Consider the following 24202-nt stretch of genomic DNA (forward strand, 5'->3'; position numbering starts at 1 on the left):
AGGGGAGGGAGAGGGAACTGGGATTGAAATTTGAAGCAACCTTGTTTCTAATTTAAATTTAAAAATAAAAAAGAAACTAATAAAAATTCTATAAAAAAGACAGAAAAGGGACAGAAAAGGAAATGAATTTGGATAAATAATCTATGCATTTGATGGCAACTATGGTGCTGTAGTCAAACCCAACAAAACCCAAAAAGGTTAAAAAAAAAAGAATCCACATTTTTTAACATCTGCATCAAATGACTAAAAAACTAGAAATAAAATCTCTTTAAAAATGAAAAGTATAATTTCATCATAATTGAATCTTCAAACAATAATAATCTATGATAGTTAAGATAATATTTGGTTTGAAGGGGGAAATGACTGAATTTCTGAGGACCCTTCATTAACACATTTCCCGGTGCTAGTGAGAAAGTACATAACATTATAAATATTTACCAAATTATATAATTATCATGTGAAGAAATTATATGGCTTAATATTAAAGCTAATGTTTTAAGGGCTGTCACTAATATTCATGTATTATTTTTGCAAACATCTGCCTCAACCTTTGAGGTTAAGACGGTCTTACTAAAAAAATATAATAATAAAAAATTTAATAATAAATGGCCTTACTAAAATTCTTCTACAATTGTCAACTTCAAAGCACTCTTAGGCAACTAAAGATAGGAGGTTTCATTTAAATTCTCTGACCAACTGGGAGATATTGGACATGTATGCTCAGTATTCTCATTGTTAACTGATTTTAGACACTTCCTGCCTCTGTCTAGCACTTGGTAGTACACACTCTCGGTATTGGATACCTTTGAGCTCTAGAACGTGGAAATAGCTTAGAACAGGGAAACCAGGATCTGCTGGGAGCCTAGCTACAGAATGAGCCTGCTGTTTTCCTTTCTTCATGGGTACCATCACCCAGTGCAGTAATGGCTGCCTTATTTCTACTCAGGTACTTTAAAACTAAGTTCAGAATTTCACAATGAACTAGAATAGAGAGGACTGTTTCTGTTCCCAGAGCAGGGCATTTTCCTTCTGATGTGCAGTTAAGATAGGTGCATTTCCTACATACTTAGTAGAAGCCCCTAATTGTATAACACTTTCATATAGTACAAAAGTTATGTATTTTTCTCGTTTTACTTTTTAAAAACTTGAGATAAAACTGAGGACCTACAAAATGCTAGGCAAGTGCTTCTTTACCACTGAGCTGCACCCCAAGCCCCAAGATGTGCAGCTGTTGCTCTGAAATGATATCTACATTTGTGAATAGATTGCTAGACAGCATATAGAGAAGGTGCACAGTCTATTGCACTACAGTAGAGCCAGCACTCAAGTCACACTAAGGGCACGCCAGGTCAAGCACACTGCATTTTTCCTACTTGCCTTTCATTACTTTAATTTTTGATGTATTATTTTTTTATTTCATGTGTATAGACATTTTGCCTAAATGTATGTCTGCATATGCAGTGTCAACAGAGTCCAGAAAAGGGTATCAGAGGCCCTGGAACTGGAGTTATAGATGGTTGTGGACTACCATGTGGCCACTGGGGAGAGAAAGCAGGTCTCTGAGAGCAGCTAGTGGTCTCACCTGCTGAATAATCTCTCGGGCTCTAATTAATTTAAATGTCTGAACCTCTATAAATTTTTTCTCATCTGAATTTTTGGGAAAGTAAGGATTTGGGGAGATCAGCAGCTGTAGTTAAAGTCTGGGTGACCAGAACTACTTTTCAGTAGTTTGCTGGTCCGTGTGGAGACACTGCTGGTATAGTCTTCTGCAGATCTGTGTACAAACAGATGCGGTAGGACAATGGAGCTTGAGCAAAGCAGCAGTTAATGACCCTTCCAGAGATCATCTTAACTGAATAAGAAGATGAGCTTATTTATTTGAGTCCTTTCATCTAACTCCAAGGGATGCTAACCACACACTTATTAAATCAAAATCACCATCAGTCATATTTATGCTATTAGAAAATGTCCCCATCCGTTTCACAGTTTCTACACGTTTACACTTGGTTATCTCTGCCTAATAGAGAAGGTCATAACATTCTGCATGCTTTCTGCTTCAGCACCACTTGGAAAGACAAGACATTTTTCAGTGTTGGATCTGACATAAAAGTGAACATCAAGTGGCTTTTATCATGATGCATTCCAACTGGGTTTTTTTCTCTTTAATTAATGGCATAACAGCATAACAGTTCAAAAAATCCTAGAAATTAGATACAAATTCAGAAGAACACTCTGAGAGGTCTTTGCCAAGAACCTTCTTACTTCAGGCATTTAATTTCCTTTACAGTAGCAGCAGTCTGTAAAATGTCAAACAGCTAATGAGAGCAGAAGGCCGTTCGGGGGACCTGGCGTGATTTGCTTCCCAGCATTTGTATCTTGCTTGCTTTTCTGGCACTTGCTTAGTCTTACTGCTGCCCACATTTACCTGCAGGTTTAACCCTAAATTTGCCATACACCTTATGTTCACGTAAACCAGGTCCAGCCTGATGGACGGTTTATGTGTGTCTTCATGGTTACCACAAAGTAACTGGAAACTATATAACCAGGCATCAGAGAACTATACCTGCCATCAGAGTTTAAATTTGTTTCAAAGAGAATATGGTATACTCATGATGTTTTGCCTGTTAAATATAGATCAAGAACATATAACTGAAGGCTGGAATGCATTCATATACAGGGTTTAAGCTACAACTCACACTTATACCTCCTGTGTTCTCATCTAAGACAGGTGGGATTCTCTCAAGTCTTTTAGATGGGTAATTAAATATGAATGTACATGCAACAGGAAAGTGCAGTCACTCTTTCAGGGGTACTTAATTTTATCTCTTTCTGCATTTCACTCTTGTGAACATGGCTAAGATAAAATCTATTAAACTAATAAACAACCCTTCTAAAATAGAGAAATCATAAAACAACAACATTTTCATATTGCCGATGGTTTTCCTTCTATACCATCAAGAGAATACCATATATCTGGGACAACAAAACATCTCATTAAATTATGCATATGCTTTTCGAATATCAGTTGCAAATTTCCCATGTGCATTAATTACTATTCTATTGCTGTAACGAATGCCAAAGCCAAATTACATAAGGAAAAGGGTTTTTTTGGCTAATGGTTTCAGGTGGATAGTCCATATAGCAGAATATGCATGGTAGCAGGTGAGATCAGGAAACTGAGAGATCTAATTTCTAACCACACACGAGAAGCAGAGAGCACACATGGGAAGATGGGTGAGGCTATAAACCCTCAAAGCTCACCCCTAGTGCCATACTTCCTTCAACAAGGCTACCCCTTCTAAAGGTTCCCAAATAGTAACACTAACTGGAAACCAAGCAGTTGAAAACATGAGATGTTAGGGACATGATATACTGTGTAATCTCTTATTCAAAGGAAAGAGCTAGACTTATCTTTAAAGAAAAATAAAGGTGGATATGCTCATTACCTGTTACTCTGTTACCAGAATGTCATGGTATGTTGCTGTGAGTCAAGATATCATCATTAGTGATGCATATAGGCTGACTTTTAGGCAATATCCAGAAAACATTAGCTTAGTTCCAGAATCTCAGTACCCATTAACCCAAAAGTACTCCTTTTTGAGGTCAGTGTTAGGGATTATACAAAGTTATCATCATATTTGACAGTGTCTGGATAATAAGCATGAATGTCACTATTGATGTAATAATCTTCAGAAACACATCTCACACACATTTATATTATTTGCAAAAATATTATCCAGATTCAAATTATTATATACACATTACTAGTTATACAATAGGTATTGCCAGGAAAGTTTATTTATTAATTTTTTAAAATTATGAATGTGTTTGCATATGTGTATGAAAACATGAGTGTGGTGTCCGCAGAAGCCAGAAGGGGGCATTATATCTATTCCAGCTAGAGTTGCAGGTGATATGAACTGTTAGATAAGGGTACTAGGAATTAATGCTGGTCCCTTGGCAGGAGCAATATGTGTTCTTAATCACAGAATCATCTCTCCAGTCCCAGAAAGTTTCTAAAACTTTAAATGCTTGCTTTTGAGTAACATCAACTTTAAAATGATAGGAGCAATCTTCACATAAACAAACAAGGCTATCATTTATCAGAAACCGGGAGATTGAAAAAAAGACAGTTCAGCTACTCTATACCTGATTGAAACTTCAATATTGAACCGGACAGTGGTGGCACATGCCTTTAATTCCAGCACTCAGGAGGCAGAGGCAGGTGGATCTCTGAGTTCGAGACCAAGCCTGGTCTACCGAGCGAGTTCCAGGACAGGCTCCAAAACAATACAGAGAAACCCTGTCTCGAAAAAACAAACAAACAACAACAACAAAAAAAACTTCAATATTGAAATTTGTTGGGGAAGTCCTGTTATTTGCCTGTGCATTTGTCAATAAAGTACTGTCTGGCCAATAGAAAACCTAGATAGGAGGGACTAGGAGTCGAGGAGGATTCTGGGAAGGGGAAACACAAGAGAGTCAACATGTGACACCATGGGGGTAGGACGCCGGGAACTATTCTCCGGTAAGAAACATACTTAGATTAACAATTATGGGGTAATTACTTAAGGCAGAGCTAGCCAGTAAGAGACAAACAAGGCCAACAGCTTCATAATTAATATAGCCTCCTGTGTGTTTATTTGGGACTCATGCGGATCTAGAACCAGGCTGGTGCGGCAGAGCCCAGGCGACTGGCGGGGGATAAACCAAAGCAGCTAGCAAAAGAAAAAGCTTCTCTTAAAAGAAATTGAGCCAGGGACATCAAGATTTCTGTTTTCACTTAAATGGGATATAAAAAAAAAGTCCTACATGAAGGGCTGGAGATAAGGCTCAGTGGCTAAGAGTGTGTATCTCACTTGAGAGAGTTCAGCTCCCAGTACCCACAGTGGGCAGCTCACAACCATTTATCAGTCCATCTCTAGGTGAATACAATGCCTCTGGACTCTCTGGGCACCTGAATACATGTGCATATGCCCGCGAAAATATATATATATATATACATATATATATATGTATATATATATATTTAACCCTTTAAGAAATACTCCCTGAGAAGTATCTATTAATCAGCTTTCATATCACCTGCAACTCTAGTTGGAAAAGATCTAATGCCCCCTTCTGGCTTCTGCAGAAACTGCACATAACGGATACGTACACCACTATTGTGATAAAATGGAAGATTATCTAGGCCTACAGTTTTGGAGCTCTTAGTCTGTGACCGATTGGCTCATTGTTCTAAACTTTTGTTTTGGTTATGCATCTTGATGATAGCACAAAAAGAAAGCAGTGTGACAGCTTGAGTGTGTATAACAATGTGATAATATGTAAGTCTCAACCCCAGAGCATATTGTCAGGATGGAAGAGGACAAGGACACAGGTGGCAGTCTCCAGATTCAGGTTTGGAGAATTAAAAATGTCTCACTGCTGTTTCTTGGAAGTCAAACTTTTGGAAAGTCCAAAGGAACATGACCAACTTGGATCACCATTGTAGTACAAGGATGTTTTTTAATTCTTAACACTGGATATTTAATTAAAGAAGATGTATATTTATACATTTTACTTTTGGAACCTGAGTTATATCAAAATGATGGTTTGCCCTCCAGAGGAGTAGGTCAACGAGATCTGGCCCTATGCTTTAAGTTTACAATGCTCAACTATTAAGTAGAAACAAATAATCATGGAATATTAGTTATTTGAAAGAAATAATATAAACAATATTTTAAAAAACTGAAAATTGACAAAATCGCAGATTAAAATTTCTTTAAAAACAGTGATGAGACTGTAACTTATCAGGAAAGTGTTTGCCTTGCCTACATGAGACCCTGTATTCACTGCCAAGCCCATCAGTTTTCTCTAACAAAGAAAAAACCGTGTAAAAACAATTTTATTTCAATTATACTTTCATGGATAATTCTGGAAATTCCAGTAAAATTAATCAACAAAATAATTTAGGTGTATATGTAAATATTAGTAATTAGAAAGTAGCACCGTCACTTGTGTCTCAAAATGTAGATGTTTAATTAAGAAAAAAAACAAATTGAAATAAAAGCATTTTATAAACAAGTTAGTCAAAATTAAAAATAAATATTAGTTTTCCTGTGTAGCAATTTTAAATATAAAGGGGAAAAATCCCATTCATTGCACTATGAATCACATATGTAAGGACACGTGGCCAGAAGAAACAATGGGTAGGACATATCAACCAGATGAATTAGAGAGAGAGTAGCTATTGTAAATGGGAAGGCATTCCTGTGTGATGAAGCTGAGCTTTGTCCCCAGCCTGATTATTGCAGCATTCTTCATATATTTCACAACAGGCAAATGCAGATTACCTAATGGCACAGCCATTTGCTTGATGTTAAATCTCATTATATAACACACTACAATAGGTTAGACCTACAACCAGAAGTATTCAAATAAATTCAAAACTAAGATCGCATGCACACATATGAGTATATATGAAGGTAGCTTATTCTATAGTAAATAAGTCATTTCACATCAGCAGAGATTGACTATTCCATCAATGTTATTGAACTTTATGGATAACTTCCTTAGAAGACTGAAATTCAAGTATTCTTCTCTTTATGTAACACAGATTTAATAAGGATTTAGTCAAACAAAAACCAATAGAGCATCTGAACTATTACCTTGGGTAAGTTCCATTATTGAGGTAAGAAAGCTTTCCTAAGCATTAGCTACAGTTATAAATAAAACACACAAGCTAGAGATTGAAAACATATGAATGGCTGAAAATGAAAATCTCACTGACATCATCACATCTCCATTATAAAGGGAGAGTCTCAGTATTAGATCTTTAGTAGCATAATTTTTAGTATCATAATTTAGTGTTAAGCAACAAACAGTGTACAGTCTTGTGCATTGGTGGTTCTTTGAAGGAATTTATGACTTTTTTTGTCTTTTTTCACATTGCAATGCTTCTGAAAGCAGCCTAGAAACATAATGTGGCCACATTTATCTTTTGCATTGCCAATAGATATAGACTTCTACATGGGGCAAGCTCAAGCACTTTAGTGTTTTAATAAAATGGGACTAAAGAGAAAAGTGCGCAATAGAAAGCACAGGAGGAGAGGAGGAGATGATAAAAGACAAAAAGATTGTACTAGTCTTCCCTGTGTTGACTGTAAGTGGCTGCCCAGGATGCCAGTTAGTGCACGCTGAGAGTACAGTATAGATGAGGTCTACGTGGGCACATAGGTGATAGACAGTGTTCCATGTCTGTTCCTGCTTGGACATAAAGGTGTCTGACCACCTCAGGCAAAGGGACCAAAGAAACAATTCCATCCAAGCCCAGATGGCTGAACCAATACATCTGTTATCTGGCATCAGCCAAATGGGAAGCCACACATAGGCGTGAGTATGGGGGACTCAAAGGCAACTGCAGCACTGAAAAGTTCCCCCCAGCACCAGGAGCATCTTGGCAAGTGCATCACTGAACACTCCCCATGCCCAGTCAGCATCTCATCTCCTATACACTGTAGTGTGCTCTAATGCCACATGCAGCTGAGTGGTACGAGGAAACAACAGCTATAATCTTAGGTGAGGGATTGATGACTGCCCAGTCATCAACAAGAGAACATTAAGCATCTCAGTATAATTACCATGGACCATCACAGTAATGTTCCTTCATGATGGCTGTTGGTCATGTTACACATGAGGAAAATGACTCTACAATAACACAGATAGACGATATATAGACACTGTGACTGAACCGGTGTCTTCATCTATTTTATAAATAAAAAGGGCACACTTGCATATGCAAGCAAATCCACAGTCTGGCACGTATACACACACACACACACACTCACACACACACACAGACATTTTCCACAGATTTGTTGTCTGAAGGTGAGAAGAGGAGGTGCTGCAAAGAAAACTACATGACAAGCTGAATTTTCTATGAAAAAACTCCAGACTATTTTGGGCATTCATGATATAGGAAGAGATGCTTTGATCCAGCTAGCTGAGAATGTGAGGGGTAGCCAGAAGAGGACCTCTGGTGGAGCAAGCTCTCACAATCTACCAGGTACTAATATTTCCAGAAAACTATCAGGCAAGGAAATGGTGAAAATTTGCCAAGTACTCATTATGTTTCAGACAAAGATTATCTAGTACACTCTTACCATTTTGGTTGTGAGTCTAGACTTTAATGGCTGAACTCTCTCTCCTGCCCTCTAGAATACTCTACACCAAACTTGGAGAAAAGTGCTTTTATCTCATTTTTAGGATTGGAAAACAAATGCTGGAAAGAGAAGTAGTGAATTTTCCATAGCTCTGCAGTGGCAAAATCAAAGCTTATGTCATGACAAATGGACTTGAGGATCTAGTTTTAAGTCACTGTGTCACCACATTCTAGAAAGCCACTGTTAGAAGGCATATGTAGAAGATGCCCAGCAGCAGCAGCAGGCTTCTCTCCATGCACAGCACTGCAATTGCAGTGCTTCCAGTGTAGAAAGCACTGTCTTATGACTCTTATTCCTCCACTAACTTTACGTGCAAGCTAGGCTACTCCCATCAATTCCCATGGTCCTGCCCGCCTAGGTTACACGTTCAACTCATCAGTGGAAACTAACAATTTTATTCTTAAGTGAAGGAAGAGCAAAAGAAGAGATCAAGAGTCCCACAGTGCCCTTTGAAGATATTCTTCCAGTGATCCTACAGGTTTCCCACTACATGCCACAGACTGAAGACGGTCCTACCATGTGACAACAGACCCACACTGAGGATGGAGCATGACATTCACATTACAGCACTGGCCACCTGAGCACGGGGATGATTGACATTCACGTTATAGAACTGGCATCTCCGGGGATGATTGACATTCATGTTACAGCACTGGCCACCTGAGCATTGCATGTGATGAGTCAAAACTAACTAGGATCAGTCTGTGAAGCAATGGCTCTTAGGTAGAACTGGGGTGTTTTGTCATAGGTGTCCAGGAAAACAGCCAAGTCCTTAACATAATCATCAAAGAGAATTATCAATTCAGCCACACTAGACACTTTAATGTTACTATTATTACCATAAGTGGTAAAAAGGAGTATGAGGAAAGACAATTGACAATGAGAAATTTTTGTTGCCAACAATTTCAAACTATGCGATTAAGTCAGAGCTTGTTGCCTCTCTGGGCCACATAGTTTTCTCTTGTGAAACAAAAAAGACAAATCACTTACTTATAAACTAATATAATAAGCGTTTTCACATACACCACATGAACGTGGATTCAACCAGTTGAGGACCACACACTTAGATATATGGCATGTGTGTTGGGTGAAGAGGACTGACAGGAAAAGTACCTGAGTGTTTACAGGTATTAGTATCCTGCAGCAACATGGAAAAGGATGATTCACACACACACACACACACACACACACACACACACACACACACACAAGTGGAGAGTTCACAGTATAACAAAGTCAATAATTAAAATCAAAACAGTGTGGTGATTTGACAAAGATGTGGCTAATGTTCAGTCTTAGGACAGACCTGAGAATAATGCTTCCGTGGGTAGTAGAAGCAATTATGCTTGGCACCAATAAACCAGTAGGGCCCTGCAAGAGAAAAGAGCATGGGGCAACACAAGGTGTACTAAGCAAGGAATACAGAAACGCCATGCTTTGTTGGAGGTGTCATAGTCCCCAAGGATGGGGGCATCAAAAGATAAATTCGCACAATGAGTACTTTCCATGAAGTGCCAAGCTTATACAACAGACTCTCATTTGCAGATCAGACATCAACACCTAAATGTCACAAGATACAGTGTGCAAACTTTCAGATAGGTTGTGGCATCAGAAAATGCATAGACAAAAAATTAAGTTGCCTCATGCTTGTGTTTTAATCGCCTCCCATCCTCAGGCGCTCATTCTGTTTATTAAAGAAAATGTAGTTCTATATTGGAAGAATCTTAGATAATAGCGGAATATAGATCTAAATAAACCAGGAACTCAACTTGGCTTTTGTATTTAAAGTCTGGGAAAGGAAGCTATTTCTTCCAATATGAATTTTTATTGAGCATTATCCCTTAATTAGCAAAATGCTTAGGGATAGATATCTGTCAAGGAACTATCAGAAGTTTTATCATACTACTTTATAACGAAGCTGATTGCCCAAGATTATTTAAATATGCTGACAAGCCACTGTAGAAATATAGGAATTTATTTATTGGTTCAATACAATGGTCTATTGAAAAGTAATAAATTAGGTGGCACATACCTCTGAGATGCCACCAGAATGTTATAGACACAAGATATTTTCCACAAAAAGTCACGTATATAATATTTACTACAAAATCAAACACACACACACACACTAACCCTATTGACCTTCAAAAAATACAGTGTGCTTTGCATGACAAAAAAGCCACACACCATAATATAAATTATACTGGTAAGCACTTATTGAGGGCATACTCTAAGAATAAGGGACCATTGCTGATTTTGAGACTCAAGTGTGTTTTCTCCACCATTCACATACAACATTTACCCGCAGGTTGCTCCCCTGACACTGTGGCACAGCACAAGGGTGTTTATTAAAAGCATTGCCACCTGGAGATAGTAGAAGGCAAATAATTTCCAACACAGTCTCCTGTGCCAGCAGTGGGAACAGGAGCCCTGAAAATCATCCATGGAGGGGATAGAGAGGATGCTCTCCCCAAACCTCTCTCAATCATGAACTACAGCATGACTGTTGAGGCAAGGCCACTTTTCTTCTGCATTTTGTAAACACCCACTTTAAAGATGTCTCTCTCTCTCTCTCTCTCTCTCTCTCTCACACACACACACACACACACACACACACACACACACACACTTGGAAGGCCCACTAAGAGGAAACATTGTTCCATCTGGGACTCACAATTAGGACCTCTTGACAGCTGCTGCTTCTGGGCTTCCCCAGTCATTTTGGTGGGCTGTTGGAAATACCCAATTTGATGATACTATCAACTACTTATGATTTGTTCTTTTAGATTTGTTTGCTACCTACTTAATAAGTTTGTTCATGGGAGATAGTTAATGCACATTGGTGATCTTCCTTGTGCTCAGCGAAGTCAGTGCTAACAGCCAAACACAGGAGCCTTGTGCGAGTTTACATTCTTGATCAAATATTCACTGTGACAGAACAGGTACCATATTTTCTTTTCACAGAATAAGAGGTTTTCAGCTAGATTGGTACTCTGTTCTATAAAGGACAATTTACATGAAAATATGATCATGTGACAGACACATGACTGAGGGCATACTGGCCTAGAATACAGACAGGAAATAACGTAAAGATGGCTTGGAAGGGCTCAGAGCCTGACAGTGTCAGTCAAGGAGCTGGGTGAAATGAATTCAATCACCAGCACTGGGGTTATAAGAGTTCATAGACAGAAATGTGTCCAGACACACCCTCGCATGCACACATAGATATGCAGAATTTTTTTCTCAAAACTGGGGACTATAATCACTTAAAATTGCATATGATTTTCCCTTCATTCTTTTCCTACTTTCATGTCAGCATTGTTAAACGTTCATCCACTTGAAGTGAAAGAAGAATGACTCACGAGCAGCTCCAATGTGGTGAGTTTATGACCACAGCAATTCTAATGTGATCTGCAAGTCAAAGGAGGACTGGGCCTTTGCAAGCAGTATGTGAGCTCTGTGTTTTATTTTTGGTGCTATAAGTGTTTATAGGAAGCAAACTCATTTGTATATAAATTCTGTAGTGCTATGCACATAACCCTGAGCAATTTGATGATGCTATAGTAGTTAATAGTTATTGCCCACATGAATTCTGCAATAGTGGTCATTTACGAAAGGAGGAAGCCACAGTCCAAACCAAACAGCTGTCCTAGATGCATGTGCTAAAAGGAAGCAGCTCCAGAAATGACGATCTAAAGTACCAAAGTCTTGTGTTTCAGAGGAATTTTTGTGCCATTTATTATTTAATTGCCTCATAATCTCGTACATAATAGTGGTACAAGACGTGGAAAACCAAGCCTGGATAAGAAACAAATGTAATCTGTAACTCCCCACCTGGATATCATGGCTGCTGACAACAGGAGTGCGTGTTCATCCTTGGAATTACTGTGCTGTACTCCGATTACACTGTCAGACAAGGAGTTGATCTGTGCTCTGAAACGGACTGTCAGATCCCTCTCCAGGCAACGATGGAGGCCTTCTGTGTGTATATGTGCTGGCCCAAACAGAAGAGCCTGATGAGCTCTGGAGCTGCATCTGATGTGACTGAGAAAATAACTTTGCTTTCCTTTAACTTACTTAAATGGTATTTTCATTACCTGAAGCAGATAGGGGTCACTATTTTGAAGACCGGTTCTACTTTTCCCTCCTTTACTGCAATCTGTCCTTTCTTCTGCATTGCTTGCCTTCATATTGGGGCTTTTTTTCACCATATAAGGTCATGAGAAGCATCTTATTTTTTAGTCAGTAGAGGTATGTTTCCTTGGTCTAATGGTTATCTGTTTTCTCAATACTGGAAATCTTTCAGCCATGATTTCATCAAACACTTTGCCTCTCTCACTGTCCTCTCCATTTTCAATTTGAAAGCTAATTAAATTTCTGTTGGACCTTATCTTTCTTTGCTACTTATTCATTTGCTTATTTTTTTAAACAAGCCCGGGTTAGCCTTGGCCTCCAGATGATGGATTTGCCTTGGCATAGTTTAAGGAATGTTGGGATTGCAGGTGTGAACCATTCTACCTGACTTGGACCTTCCCTTTCCTACTTTTTCAAACAACCACATTTTAATAGTTTTCTATAAGTAGCACATAATTTTAACCCAACAATTATGTTTTATTTTAAATTCAATAAATATCATTTTCAGCCTTAGAAATTATGCCATTTTCAAATATGTTACTTGTCCTGTTGCCATAATTTCCATACACTATTTATGAATGATTTTCTGGTATATTGCATTCTCTGTATGACAATTCTCTTTTTTGTTCAATACTTAACTTATATCCACAGAACAGGTGTCATGTGTGAACTGTAGTGTTTGATTTCATGTTCTCCTTTAATGTTACTTTTTAAAATTAATTGAAAAACCTTGGCACAGGGGTTGTATTTCAAAGAAGTCTCATATTTTCTTCTTGGACATTCCCATGGTTGAAGTCAATTTTTGTCAAATCAATTTATTTTTAACTTAAAAATAAAAATTACGTGTCTCTATCATGTACAACATCATTAAAATGTATTTACGTCATGCAAAATCCTAGAACCTGTCTTTGTGCTATAGGCTTCCTGAGAGAATGTGCAGATGCTGGAGTCCAAACCGCAGGGAGTAAACCGAGGCTCCAAAGTGCTACAAATACTTTTCCTTCTAACTCTGAGCCCAGAGAGAAGCTGTCAAGATTTTTTGCCTTCTTCATATGCTGCTGGGGGTGTTTCAGTACCTGCGCCTTCAAGACGGATGTGGCACTTTACAGACCTGCCTCAGCAATCCCCTGTGAGGAGCAGTGATACAGCACCCTAGCCCTGGAGCCTCGGTTTCAATGCACACCTTCACATCTCTCCCACTCATGTCTCAGGCAGCCATGACAGCAGCCTCAACAGTTCCCTTATCTATGAACATCTTCCTCCTACTTACAGCCTCAGGGGAGCACTTAGGAAATAGTTGGGTTAGGGTTTAATCTTATAATGGGCACATGTCCCTCTTATTTTAATCTTCTACCTTAACTTTTTAAATATCATTTCTCATAGTTTAGCAATAATATTTTGAATGAATCGAATCATGAAACATAGTAAATGCACAGCATCTTCCCATGTTGTGCTAATATAGATAAGACAAAAATTGATAGTTTCATTCAGTCTTCTGTTTAAATTTCCATTCCTTTTCAGGGAATAAATTCCTTTAAGAGAAATTACTATTTCAAGTACTTTTTATACATATCACCATGCATTTTGCTACATATCACCATGATTTTTTATTCTGTTTTACCATCTTCATGAAATTGTGGGTTACTTTCTAAGTTATTATGATGATGGATGAAAGTATAAATCCCTACCCTCCCGATTTTAATATTAATGGTAGAAAGCACTTTTAAATATTGATGAGTAATTTTTCATATTGTGCTAACTTTTTAAAGAAATTTTGAGTGTGTGTATGAATGTGCACACATGAGTGCAGGCATCTGGGGAATCCAGGAAAGGACACTGGATGCCCTGGAGTTAGACTGACAACTGGTTGTGAGCTGTCTGACATGGTGCTGGATACTAAATGTGGGTCCTCCTCAAGACTAGTACCCACTTAACTCCTGAGCCAACTCTCCAGCTATTGCACTGAATTCTCTTGTCTGTTATCTACTGTATATGATTATTGTCTTTTCTCTTTAGATATTTTAGATTACTGTAATATTTTAGATATGCCTATCAACCCTGCCTTAGTTAGTACTTCTGATCTTGAAACGCAGTGTTGTGGTGTATAAATATTTTAAATCTCATCTTTAGACACACCCACACTTTGTTATAAATTTTGTATTAAATTGTTTAAGAATAATGTTCCCAGTGAGTAAAAAAAAAAAAGAAATTCACCTTTGTTTATAGTACTTTTAGTTTTCATGATACTATAATAAGCAGGATTCTTGGAACAATTTGGTTACTTGGTTTTCTTTTCCCTTTAAACTAATGTGAGATTTGTAGATTATACTATCTAGTTCTTAATCTATTGTCTCACTGATTCCATGAATTAAGGTATCCAACTGGAAATGCACTGTTTATTACAAAACCATACAATGTGCTGAAATACTACTTAATGTCTATTATCTTTTTAAAAATTCCATATAAAACTCCTCTCTTTTTACATATGAATTTCAGTGTTAAGTCTCCTCTACCCTCTGCTAAATAAATCACATTTACCATCAGTCTATACAACTTTTTGAGAAAGAGTAATATGAAGACAATTGTGTTTTTCACCTATCAACATGATATATACTAATCTATGACTATGTGTTCAGTCATGCTTATTACTCTTAACATGTTATCTGATTTAAACACCCACATAAACCATATTCCTGATTCATAAAATTTTACATGTTATTGCATTTAAATGTCTTCACATTGCACATACTAACACAAATATGTTATGTGAAAACTATGACAATATAATTACTTTTATTTCATAACTATGCTTTATAACAGTGACATAAATTCCATAAAATTACTAAATAATGATGCTAAGATTCTATTCTCTATGGCTTGCTGTAGTGGGGATAAGTTCTGCTTATTTACTCTAGTAGTTACTCTAGGAGTTCACAAACCAATATTTGGGATCTTATTTAGGATCTCTGCATGAAATACAGCCTTACTGCTTATGTTCACAGTGATGATATATATTATTATATCTCTCTATCTTTGTGACTATTTTCCTCAAATTTTATTTAAAAGGTGTTAATGTGTCTATGTTTTCTGTTTTATTTGCCAAACTGTCACTCCCTTCACCTGGAATATTGTAGTAACAATGTGTTAAGTGTGTCATGTACAATTCATGCTTTTGAAACCCACCTTCTGAGCATTTAAATTTTAAATAAGATGGAACATTTATTGCAAAAAAACTGTGTATTGTTCTGCTGTCTGTCAATTTATTTTAAGACTATTTCATCCTGTTCCTTTTCCATATTTTATTTCTTTCCCTTTGCTTTAAGAGTTTTCTCTAATAATGGGCACAGTAGGCTAGGAATGGCATAAAATTTAAAGTTGAAAAATGCATAAGCTTTCCAGCTGGATAAAACTATTGATTGCTTTTCTCCCTTGGTAGCTTGCATCGTGCATTCAGATACTATGAGAGCTAGTCCTCAGAAATCAGACTACCAGATCAGTACTTACTCAATTCCTCCAAGTCTCACATCTGAAGTGTGTGGTAGCTTGCATCGTGCATTCAGATACTATGAGAGCTAGTCCTCAGAAATCAGACTGCCAGATCAGTACTTACTCAGTTCCTCCAAGTCTCAATCTGAAGTGTGTGGTATCTTCAGCAACAGGGTCCTATCTTTATGTACTTGGAGACAACCAAGAGGAATGAAAATACCCTATATCGTTTTAGAAGTCTCTTGGACTAGCTTGGCAACTTATCCCCAGTGATGCGATGAAGGCACTTGTATCTTGGAAGTAACCAAGAGGTGTCTAATTGAATTTAAGGCCTACTCACTAGAAGAGAGTTCATGGCTGGTATTAGAAACTTAACCAACAACTCATGTCTAGTGAGTTTATGGACCCTAAAGGAGTACCTACTACTGACATTTTCCCAAACAAATATAGCTTCTAATTATATTCTAAATCCTTACCCCTATGCCCTCAGGCAAGTGTAACTCTCATCCCTCATCAAAGAAGTTTCATTTCTGCTTTAGACAGAGGCTAGTACATAGATATACAACTTTAGAAAATGCCAAGAATAAATTGCAATGGGAAACCCATATATGCATGAATGCATGTATGTCTCTATAAATGTTACAATAATAATTAAAGAGAGGACTGAAATTTGTGAGGAAGTGGTGGAACACAAGAATAAAGAGGGCATAAAATGATGTAAATTTGTGAGTTAAGTACTAATTACAAAAAATAAAGTTGAAAAAAATGAAAACTCTACTGTGGTTTTCTAGAGCTTGCATTCTGGAAAGTGAGTTGATGTTTTTGACTCTCAGACTCCGTGTAAGTAAAATTAGAGTAACATATTCTTCCCAAGGCCATTATAAGTATTAGGTAAAACCCAGAATTTAAAGACCCCTTCCTTTAATGCTTCAATGAATAATAGAGTCACAGCAAGTCAAGTGTCTTGTTATTAGCATTTTTAATCCATGGCTGTAATTTCCAATAATTACAGGTTCCCATGTCAGAAAAGGAGGCCCTATGGCAGAGAGGAAGCTGGGATAACATGGAATATATACATTCTGGCCTAAAAAATCTAAGCCCCAAACTTTAGACTTATGCTGGAAACATAAATTTGCATGTGGGAACAGGCATGTGATCTCAGCTTTAAGAGGATGGGCAGGAAGATTGGAAATTCAAGATTATACTGAGCTGCATTGAAAGTCTGAGGCCTGCCTGTGTTATAGGAGATCCTGACCCATCATCACCATCAAAAAACAAGTATGAGATTCTTGACAAGCAGGCTATCAACTTGTGATCACTATCATTATATCAATGACAGTGGCATACTTCAAACCAGATCATAATTATAGGTTGAAAAGAGTTGTGATACATACACGTGTGTGTGTGTGTGTTTGTGCATGTGTGTATTCTCAAGTGTGAGATATCCACTTATTCATGTGTGAAAATTAATAAATCAAACACTGAAGCAGGACTGTTCCTGATAATGTAACCACAGAAAGAGACAAAACAGATAAGGCCTAATGCCATGAACGTCTAAGTCACTGTGTTTCAGTTGCACAGCAATCAGTGCCCTGGCTTCATGGGCAGGTAGGGGTACTCCAGTATTCTGGGTAGTTAAAAATTCTATTGTGCTTCTAATTACCTACTTAATTCTTTGAATACCAATGTGCAATTAACATTACAAATAATCAGGGTTAAAAATATAATTAATGCAAGTGTGATTTAGTTATAATTAAACTAATTACACAGATATGTAGCATAATAAGAGACTTACAGACCATTATGTGAATGCAAATTTATTCTTCCTTTCAAGAGCAGTTATTTGAATTTCATTTTCCAATTATTTTACAAATGAAGGAATGGAATAATAAAGAATGGAATCAGTGTCCCAGGGATGAAAATGTAAATCTTATATATTTTATTCCTTTTTAAATTCTTATTCTTTTGTCTATATAGTCTTGTAAATAGGTAAATTGGAGGGAATAAATAATCAGATGCCACCACAAGCAACAAAAATGCCTTCCTTCTTAATTCTGTGACCATAGGGGAAAATCAACACCCTATTCTCAAGAGATTTTCAGCTCTATATAGGTAGGCTCCACTTTAGAATGCTACATCTAGTTTGTCAGACACGAGTTTGAATAAATTTGACTTCTTGTTCTCAGGTAGACTTTATTATGAATGTTGTGTTCATGCATGGCTCTGAATAGCAAAGCATAAATGCATACTCTGCCCTTGGACAGGCAAGTTAGAGTTTATAAATCTATTACTTAAATTTCCAATGTTTTAAGTGACAAATAATACATATTTTTCAAGCAATATCCAAAACAATGAAATACTACCATTAAATGAAAAATGAAATGTGTTTTAATTTAACATTATTTTGATGTGAAATATATCTTTCATTTGTAGAAGAGAAAAATATGCTATTATCCAAAAACCTTAGTTCTTTGCATGAAAATCTGTGTACAATGTGAAGTCAAAATTCTACTGGAGAACTACATATACAATGCTTTGACTTTCTCTAAATCTGAAACATGTGATCAGTGAGTTATTTTCCATATTCATTGAAGCATAATTTTTAGAATAAATAATCACATTCATTTAAGCACCCATGTGAGTCTGAAATTATGAAAATTCTAGAGGCAGTGCTTAAGATCACCTATGTCTGCCTTCTACATTTGAATGAAAACAGACACACACCTGGTCCCAATGAGGAACAAAAGACCCAAATGCCCTTTATGGCTGTGATAGAAGGGGAGACCAAATTCAAGTTAAAAATGAGATGCCCCTAGGTCCTGGGTTAGGGAAAAGTATTGCTCCTCATTTAAAGAAGCTGGGAATATCTCTGGGGATTAATAGTAAGGTACCCATTTTCCTCACTGGACTGACAGGAGCAGGACCAGCACCAAATGCTATGAGTCTGTAAGTAGGACAATCTCCATATAATCATGAGATGAGGACCCCGGCTGTCCATTAAAGACCTGCTTTGATGTTATACATATAGAGAAGGCTTGAATGTATGGAAACAATGCTGGACAGGTTTATGAGGAGGATAGGAGAATGAGAAAGAATAAGCCCACAAAACTCACTGAGCTAGAGATATGACAGTCCATGAGAAAAATCAAATGAAAATAAAATGTGCAATTACATAAGAGAGAAAAATGAACTCCTGCTGAGGTCACACTCACATGGATCAATGACCTAGAAGATAGTGCAAGGACTTCTTCATCAGTAAAATTTCAAGACCTAAAGGACTAGTTTTTCTACTTACTTGGATGAAGGTCAGTACACACCATAGTCTAAGATGATGAAGACAAAATATCACACAGAAATTATTCTGCCTCAAGTTGCAGTAAAAGTTGATATAATTATAGTCAACACATTGAGTTTGTAATGAAATATGAAGCAAAAAAATCCCTAAAATATTGCAAACAATTTGAAGAAGGAACTAGTAAAGACACTCTGATAACAGTAGACCATCTGGTAGATAGCAAGGCAAAGCGTACCAAAAGACCATGGGAGTGTATATCAGTTACTTTAGTTGTAAAAAATAAAGAGCATCTGCTGTGCCTGCCTTCATCATCCACAGCTAGGTAACAGATGGATGGATGGATGGATGGATGGATGGGTGGATGGATGGATGGATGGATGGGAAAGGAAGGAAGGAAGGAAGAAAGAAGGGGAAAGGGAAGAAAGAAACAAAAATGAAAGAAGGAAAAGAAAGAAGAGAAATACCCTGTATCACCAGAAACTGGAAACTGGGACTGCCATGGGCTAAATAACAATCCCATGCCTGCAGCCCTTAACTTCCACTAGATTTCACAAGCCCACATATTTCTCAGTGCCAAGTCTAGACCATTGTCTCCTATGGCAGACATCCCTCGGTCCATCGTCTATTAATTTAACAATTAAGAGACTTCCTTAGGGTGTAGAGAACCACAGCTAGACATTATGCAGAATAAGGGTCTATATTGGAGGTCTCCATTGGGTCACCCACTTGAAGCTCAGGGAACCCCGCAGAAGAGGGCACGGAAAGACTATAGGAATCTGAGGGGATGGAGGACACCAGGATAACACAGTCCACTTAATCAAGTAAGCAGGGCTCACATGGGCACACAGAGACCAAAGCAGCAGTCACTGGGTCTGCAGGGTCTGCACCAGGTCCTCTGGGTATATGATATGCCTGTTAATTTGGTGTTTTGTGGGACTCCTCACAGTGGGAGCATTTGTTTCTATTTTTCCTGCTCAGTTTGTCCAACCCTGATAAGATATGAAGGTTTTGCCTTGTCTTATTGTATCTTGTTTTGTTATGTTTGGCTGTTGTCTCTTGGAAGTCAGCTCTTTTCTGAAGAGAAACAGGAGAGGTAGATCTGGAAAAGCAAGAAGGCTGTTACGGAGCTGGGAGGAGTGGAGAGAGGGGAAACTGTAATTGAGGTGTATTGCAGGAGAGAAGAATCTATTTTCAATTTTAAAAAATCAAAACTTCCATGACAAATCTTATCCACCTGCCTTGTGCTACTTTGGTTCCTACACTTAGTCAAAGAACCCACATGAAAACTAAGGGAGAAGGAAGATGAGAGACACACTGAGATGTTGCTTGGAATAATGCAGTTGACACCAAACACCCAGCATGAACAAAGACCAACTATGAAAAGAGAGATGCTGCTGACTAAAGAGCAAAGGTATTTTGTTGAGAAAACATTGAAGTATTTCATATAGGAAAATAATCAAATTATATTTCTGCTACACAAAAGATCCCAATATAAACTCCATATAAATCAAATACATTAAAACAATGAATGTTTGGAAAAGAAGACAGGTGACGGCTTTATGACCTCAAAAAGGGAAGAACTACTTGCAAACCCTTAGAGGCATGCTAGTTAATGTCCACTCCTCTGCGTGCATGCACGCACACGCACACACACACACACACACACACACACACAAACACACACACACACAGACTTTTAAAGGCTCAGCCCAGCCCCTTGGGGTGCAAGAGTTGTCAGGGCCTACCCCTCAGACTACATTAACAGCCATAACAGCATGTTCCAACTCTTTAAGATGCAGGCTACAGAAGCAAAGCCCAAGATCAGGTCACAAAATTCCACCAATTTCTGAGCTTGCCACAAAATCTCATCAATCCCAGGATATCCTAGAACAACACCCTCCCCTCAAAGAAACCCTTTATAAAGCCTGCCTCTTGCCCAGCTTTGTGCTGCTTCTCCCTGGCGCAGACTCAGTCACCCTTTTGTGTCTTTCCCAATCAGTCACTTGTGTGAGGTTTGTTGTACGGTGTGACTTTGTTGTATTCCTCAATCCTGACTGCTAGGATACCTTTCCCCTCCCAGCTGCAACATTTGCATTGGGGAAACCTTTCCCCTCAGATCTGTAACACTTACTCTACTCAAGATTCAAAAAGCCACAAGTAAGATAAGGAAACAAAATTGACTCTACTATAATTGAGAATATATATATGTAAAAAAAAGGCAACTGAAAACGAACACTGGAAACATAAAATCTGGACATAATGCATTATAAGCACATGAACTAAGATTGCCTATTTCAATTAGTAGCCAAAATAATAATAACATCATTTTTAAAAGAACAAAACAAGCATCGGGCAAACAGTAAGGAAAGTACAAACAATAATGAGATCTCATGACAATAAACTTGTAGCATTAGTTGGGCCAGAAATCTGTGGTTAGCTAGGGCATAGGCTGTAGGGGAGAATGTAGTTCTGTTGTTCTGCTAAATGGACATGGTACATCTTTCTACACATATAGATAGCTACCAAAACTAGATGTATATGAACACATTGATAACAGCCAAAACAAGATGTAAACACACATGTATGTCAGTGTGCATAAATTAAAAATGGTAGGGATGATTCATGTATTGTCAATAGACTTTAAGATTGAGAAAAATATCTTGTCTTCTTGACTATAAAGGATGAGATTCAGTCACTGATACTGGGAGATTTGGCCACCCCTTTTGGAACTGGAAAACAGAAAATGAGTTTGGAGGAAAACAGTGTTTCTAAACTTATTTCCACAGGCATGAGGGATTGATGGGGGCTCCCTGGATCTGATATCCTCATAAGTGGCAAGAAAAATGATAAAGCCCAGGTCATACCCCTGAGGAGTCCTGATGATGGCAGAGCCTGAACTTGGTGGAATTTCACCATTCAGAATTTTGAATGTTGTGCTCTTCCCAGCACCGTTCACTCCGAGGAGCCCAAAGCACTAAGAATAAAAGGTGATGTTAGACACAAAGTATGAAGTACAGCCAATAGTATATTAGAAATGGCATTTCTTTAATGGTTTCCTGGTATTTCTGATGTGTGATGTTGTTGCAGGGTGGAACCATGCTACTGCATAAAAGAACTTTATGCTTTTAATACTTTTGTGGAAATTGTGCATGAAAACATCAACAATAATTTAAAGAAAGATAAATTTGAGTATATAAAACAACAGAATGAGTAGTAACAACAATCCAAGCTACCCAGAGATAATCATGATAACATCTTTAGAAGTTATGTCACTGCAGCAGTGGCATTCCTTCTGGTTTCATTTTTGTGTCTTTTCTAAAACTAGTCTATTTTCCACTCTGAGCCTCTCTCTCTTTCTCTCCCTCTCCCTATCTCTCTCTCTCTCTCTCTTCTTCTTCTTCTTCTTCTTCTTCTTCTTCTTCTTCTTCTTCTTCTTCTTCTTCTTCTTCTTCTTCTTCTTCTCTTTTTGGCTTAAAACAACCACGATTTACACTGATTTAATTTTAATTCAAAATGCAATAATGTTGGATCACAGAACTAGCATAAAAATCAATAGAAACAATAGCAAGGAAATAATCCTTAATATTGTGTTGAGTTGTTTTAGAAGTCATGGTTCCAATCTAGGTCACTCCTATGTTGCCTTAAGTGGGTCTCTAGGCTTCTATGTACCCAGGGTACTCATGTCTGAATTATCTGCTCAGCAGAAGGGCATAGATAGCAATAAGATAGCCATATAGCCGGATATTGGTGGTGCACGCCTTTAATCCCAGCACTTCGGAGGCAGAGGCAGGCGAATCTCTGTGGGTTCAAGGCCAGCCTGGTCTACAGAGCAAGTTCCAAGAAGCCTCTGAAACAATACAGAGAAATCCTGTCTTAAAAAACAAACAAACAAAAATAGCCACATAACCACTGGGTTTCTCCAGAGACTGAACCACAAGCATGCAAGGTGCCTCTTTATTTCTAGCAGTTAATTAAAGGTAATCATTTACAGAATTGATTTCCCTCTATGTATGGAGTCCAAATAAGAGTCAGTTTATACAACTTCTGCCAGTTCTGATTAAAGGTTTCTCCACAGAATAGCATGCTTCTAGATCAGTGGTTCTCAAGTTGTGGGTCTAGACTCCCTTGAGGGTTGTATATAAGATATCCTACGTGCCAGATATTTACATTACAATTCATAACAGTTACGAAGTCGCGACAAAATAATTTTGTGGTTGGGGTTCACCAAACTGTGTTAAATGGTTGCAGCATTTGGGAGGTCAAGAACCACTGTCCTAGATGGTAGCTTGGGTACTCAAGGAAAATTGCATGCTAAATAAATGGAAGAAGAGGGTTCCTTCTTTAACTGGATCTTTAAAAATATTTGTCATCAATAAAAAGTCCTTCCAAAAGTCAAACCACACTTCAAACTCCCAAGCTATATAAAAATTGAAGAATAGTGAAACAAACTAAATTTCAAACCAATCTGTAAATTTCCAGTACACTGAGACCTTGTCTCCATCTTTGCCTCTGTGACTTTGTGGGAATCTATGGAATGTGGAGGCTGCTTTCTGCTGTGATTTCAGATATTCTAAGACTACCCCAAACAGAACCACAGAGTTCACAGGCTGACAAGAGAGACGAGTAAAAGTGCGGCTGTTACCTCGCCTCGTGGTATGCCCAGACTGATGTCACGCACGGCAGTGGTCTTCCACCTGAAAACACCTCTGTATCTTTTACTGAGGTTGCACAAGACAAGAATGTCCCCTCCAGTCCTTCCTTCCAGCACCCTTGTTCGTTCCTTTTCAACATCTATGTCCACAGCAGATTTGACTGTGTCCTGAGGGACAGAGGGAACCCTAGGAAGATAAAGAGAGAGTTAACTTCCACCTGGGACAGTCCTGAAATGGTTCCCAAGTGACACCAGTGAGGACACAGGGAAAATCCCTCAGAACATCTGCTCTCAAGGCATCCTAGCCCTATTATCCCAATTACCAGGAAAAGTCAACTTCCTTTACCCATCCAAAGGACAGACACCTGTTACCGCAAGAACCTGTGAGATGTCAATGCTAGAGTAGTTTCTAATTTGGGGAATAATAATGGT

The 24202-nt window shown here is 38.0% G+C and overlaps 1 protein-coding gene across 1 annotated transcript in view; it reads right to left on the minus strand.

Annotated features, from left to right (window-relative positions):
- Abca13 (ATP binding cassette subfamily A member 13) overlaps window positions 1–24202 on the minus strand; it is a 423762-nt gene that overhangs the window by 67279 nt on the left and 332281 nt on the right. The window contains exons 55-56 of the mRNA XM_040746666.1: window positions 23762–23957; window positions 21984–22093 (exon numbers count right to left, since the gene is read on the minus strand). Coding sequence (XP_040602600.1) covers window positions 21984–22093; window positions 23762–23957 — 306 coding nt within the window. The remainder of the gene's footprint in view (window positions 1–21983; window positions 22094–23761; window positions 23958–24202) is intronic.

The sequence above is a fragment of the Mesocricetus auratus genome, unplaced genomic scaffold (assembly GCF_017639785.1).
Source record: "Mesocricetus auratus isolate SY011 unplaced genomic scaffold, BCM_Maur_2.0 Super-Scaffold_100006, whole genome shotgun sequence".
Lineage (NCBI taxonomy): Eukaryota > Metazoa > Chordata > Mammalia > Rodentia > Cricetidae > Mesocricetus > Mesocricetus auratus.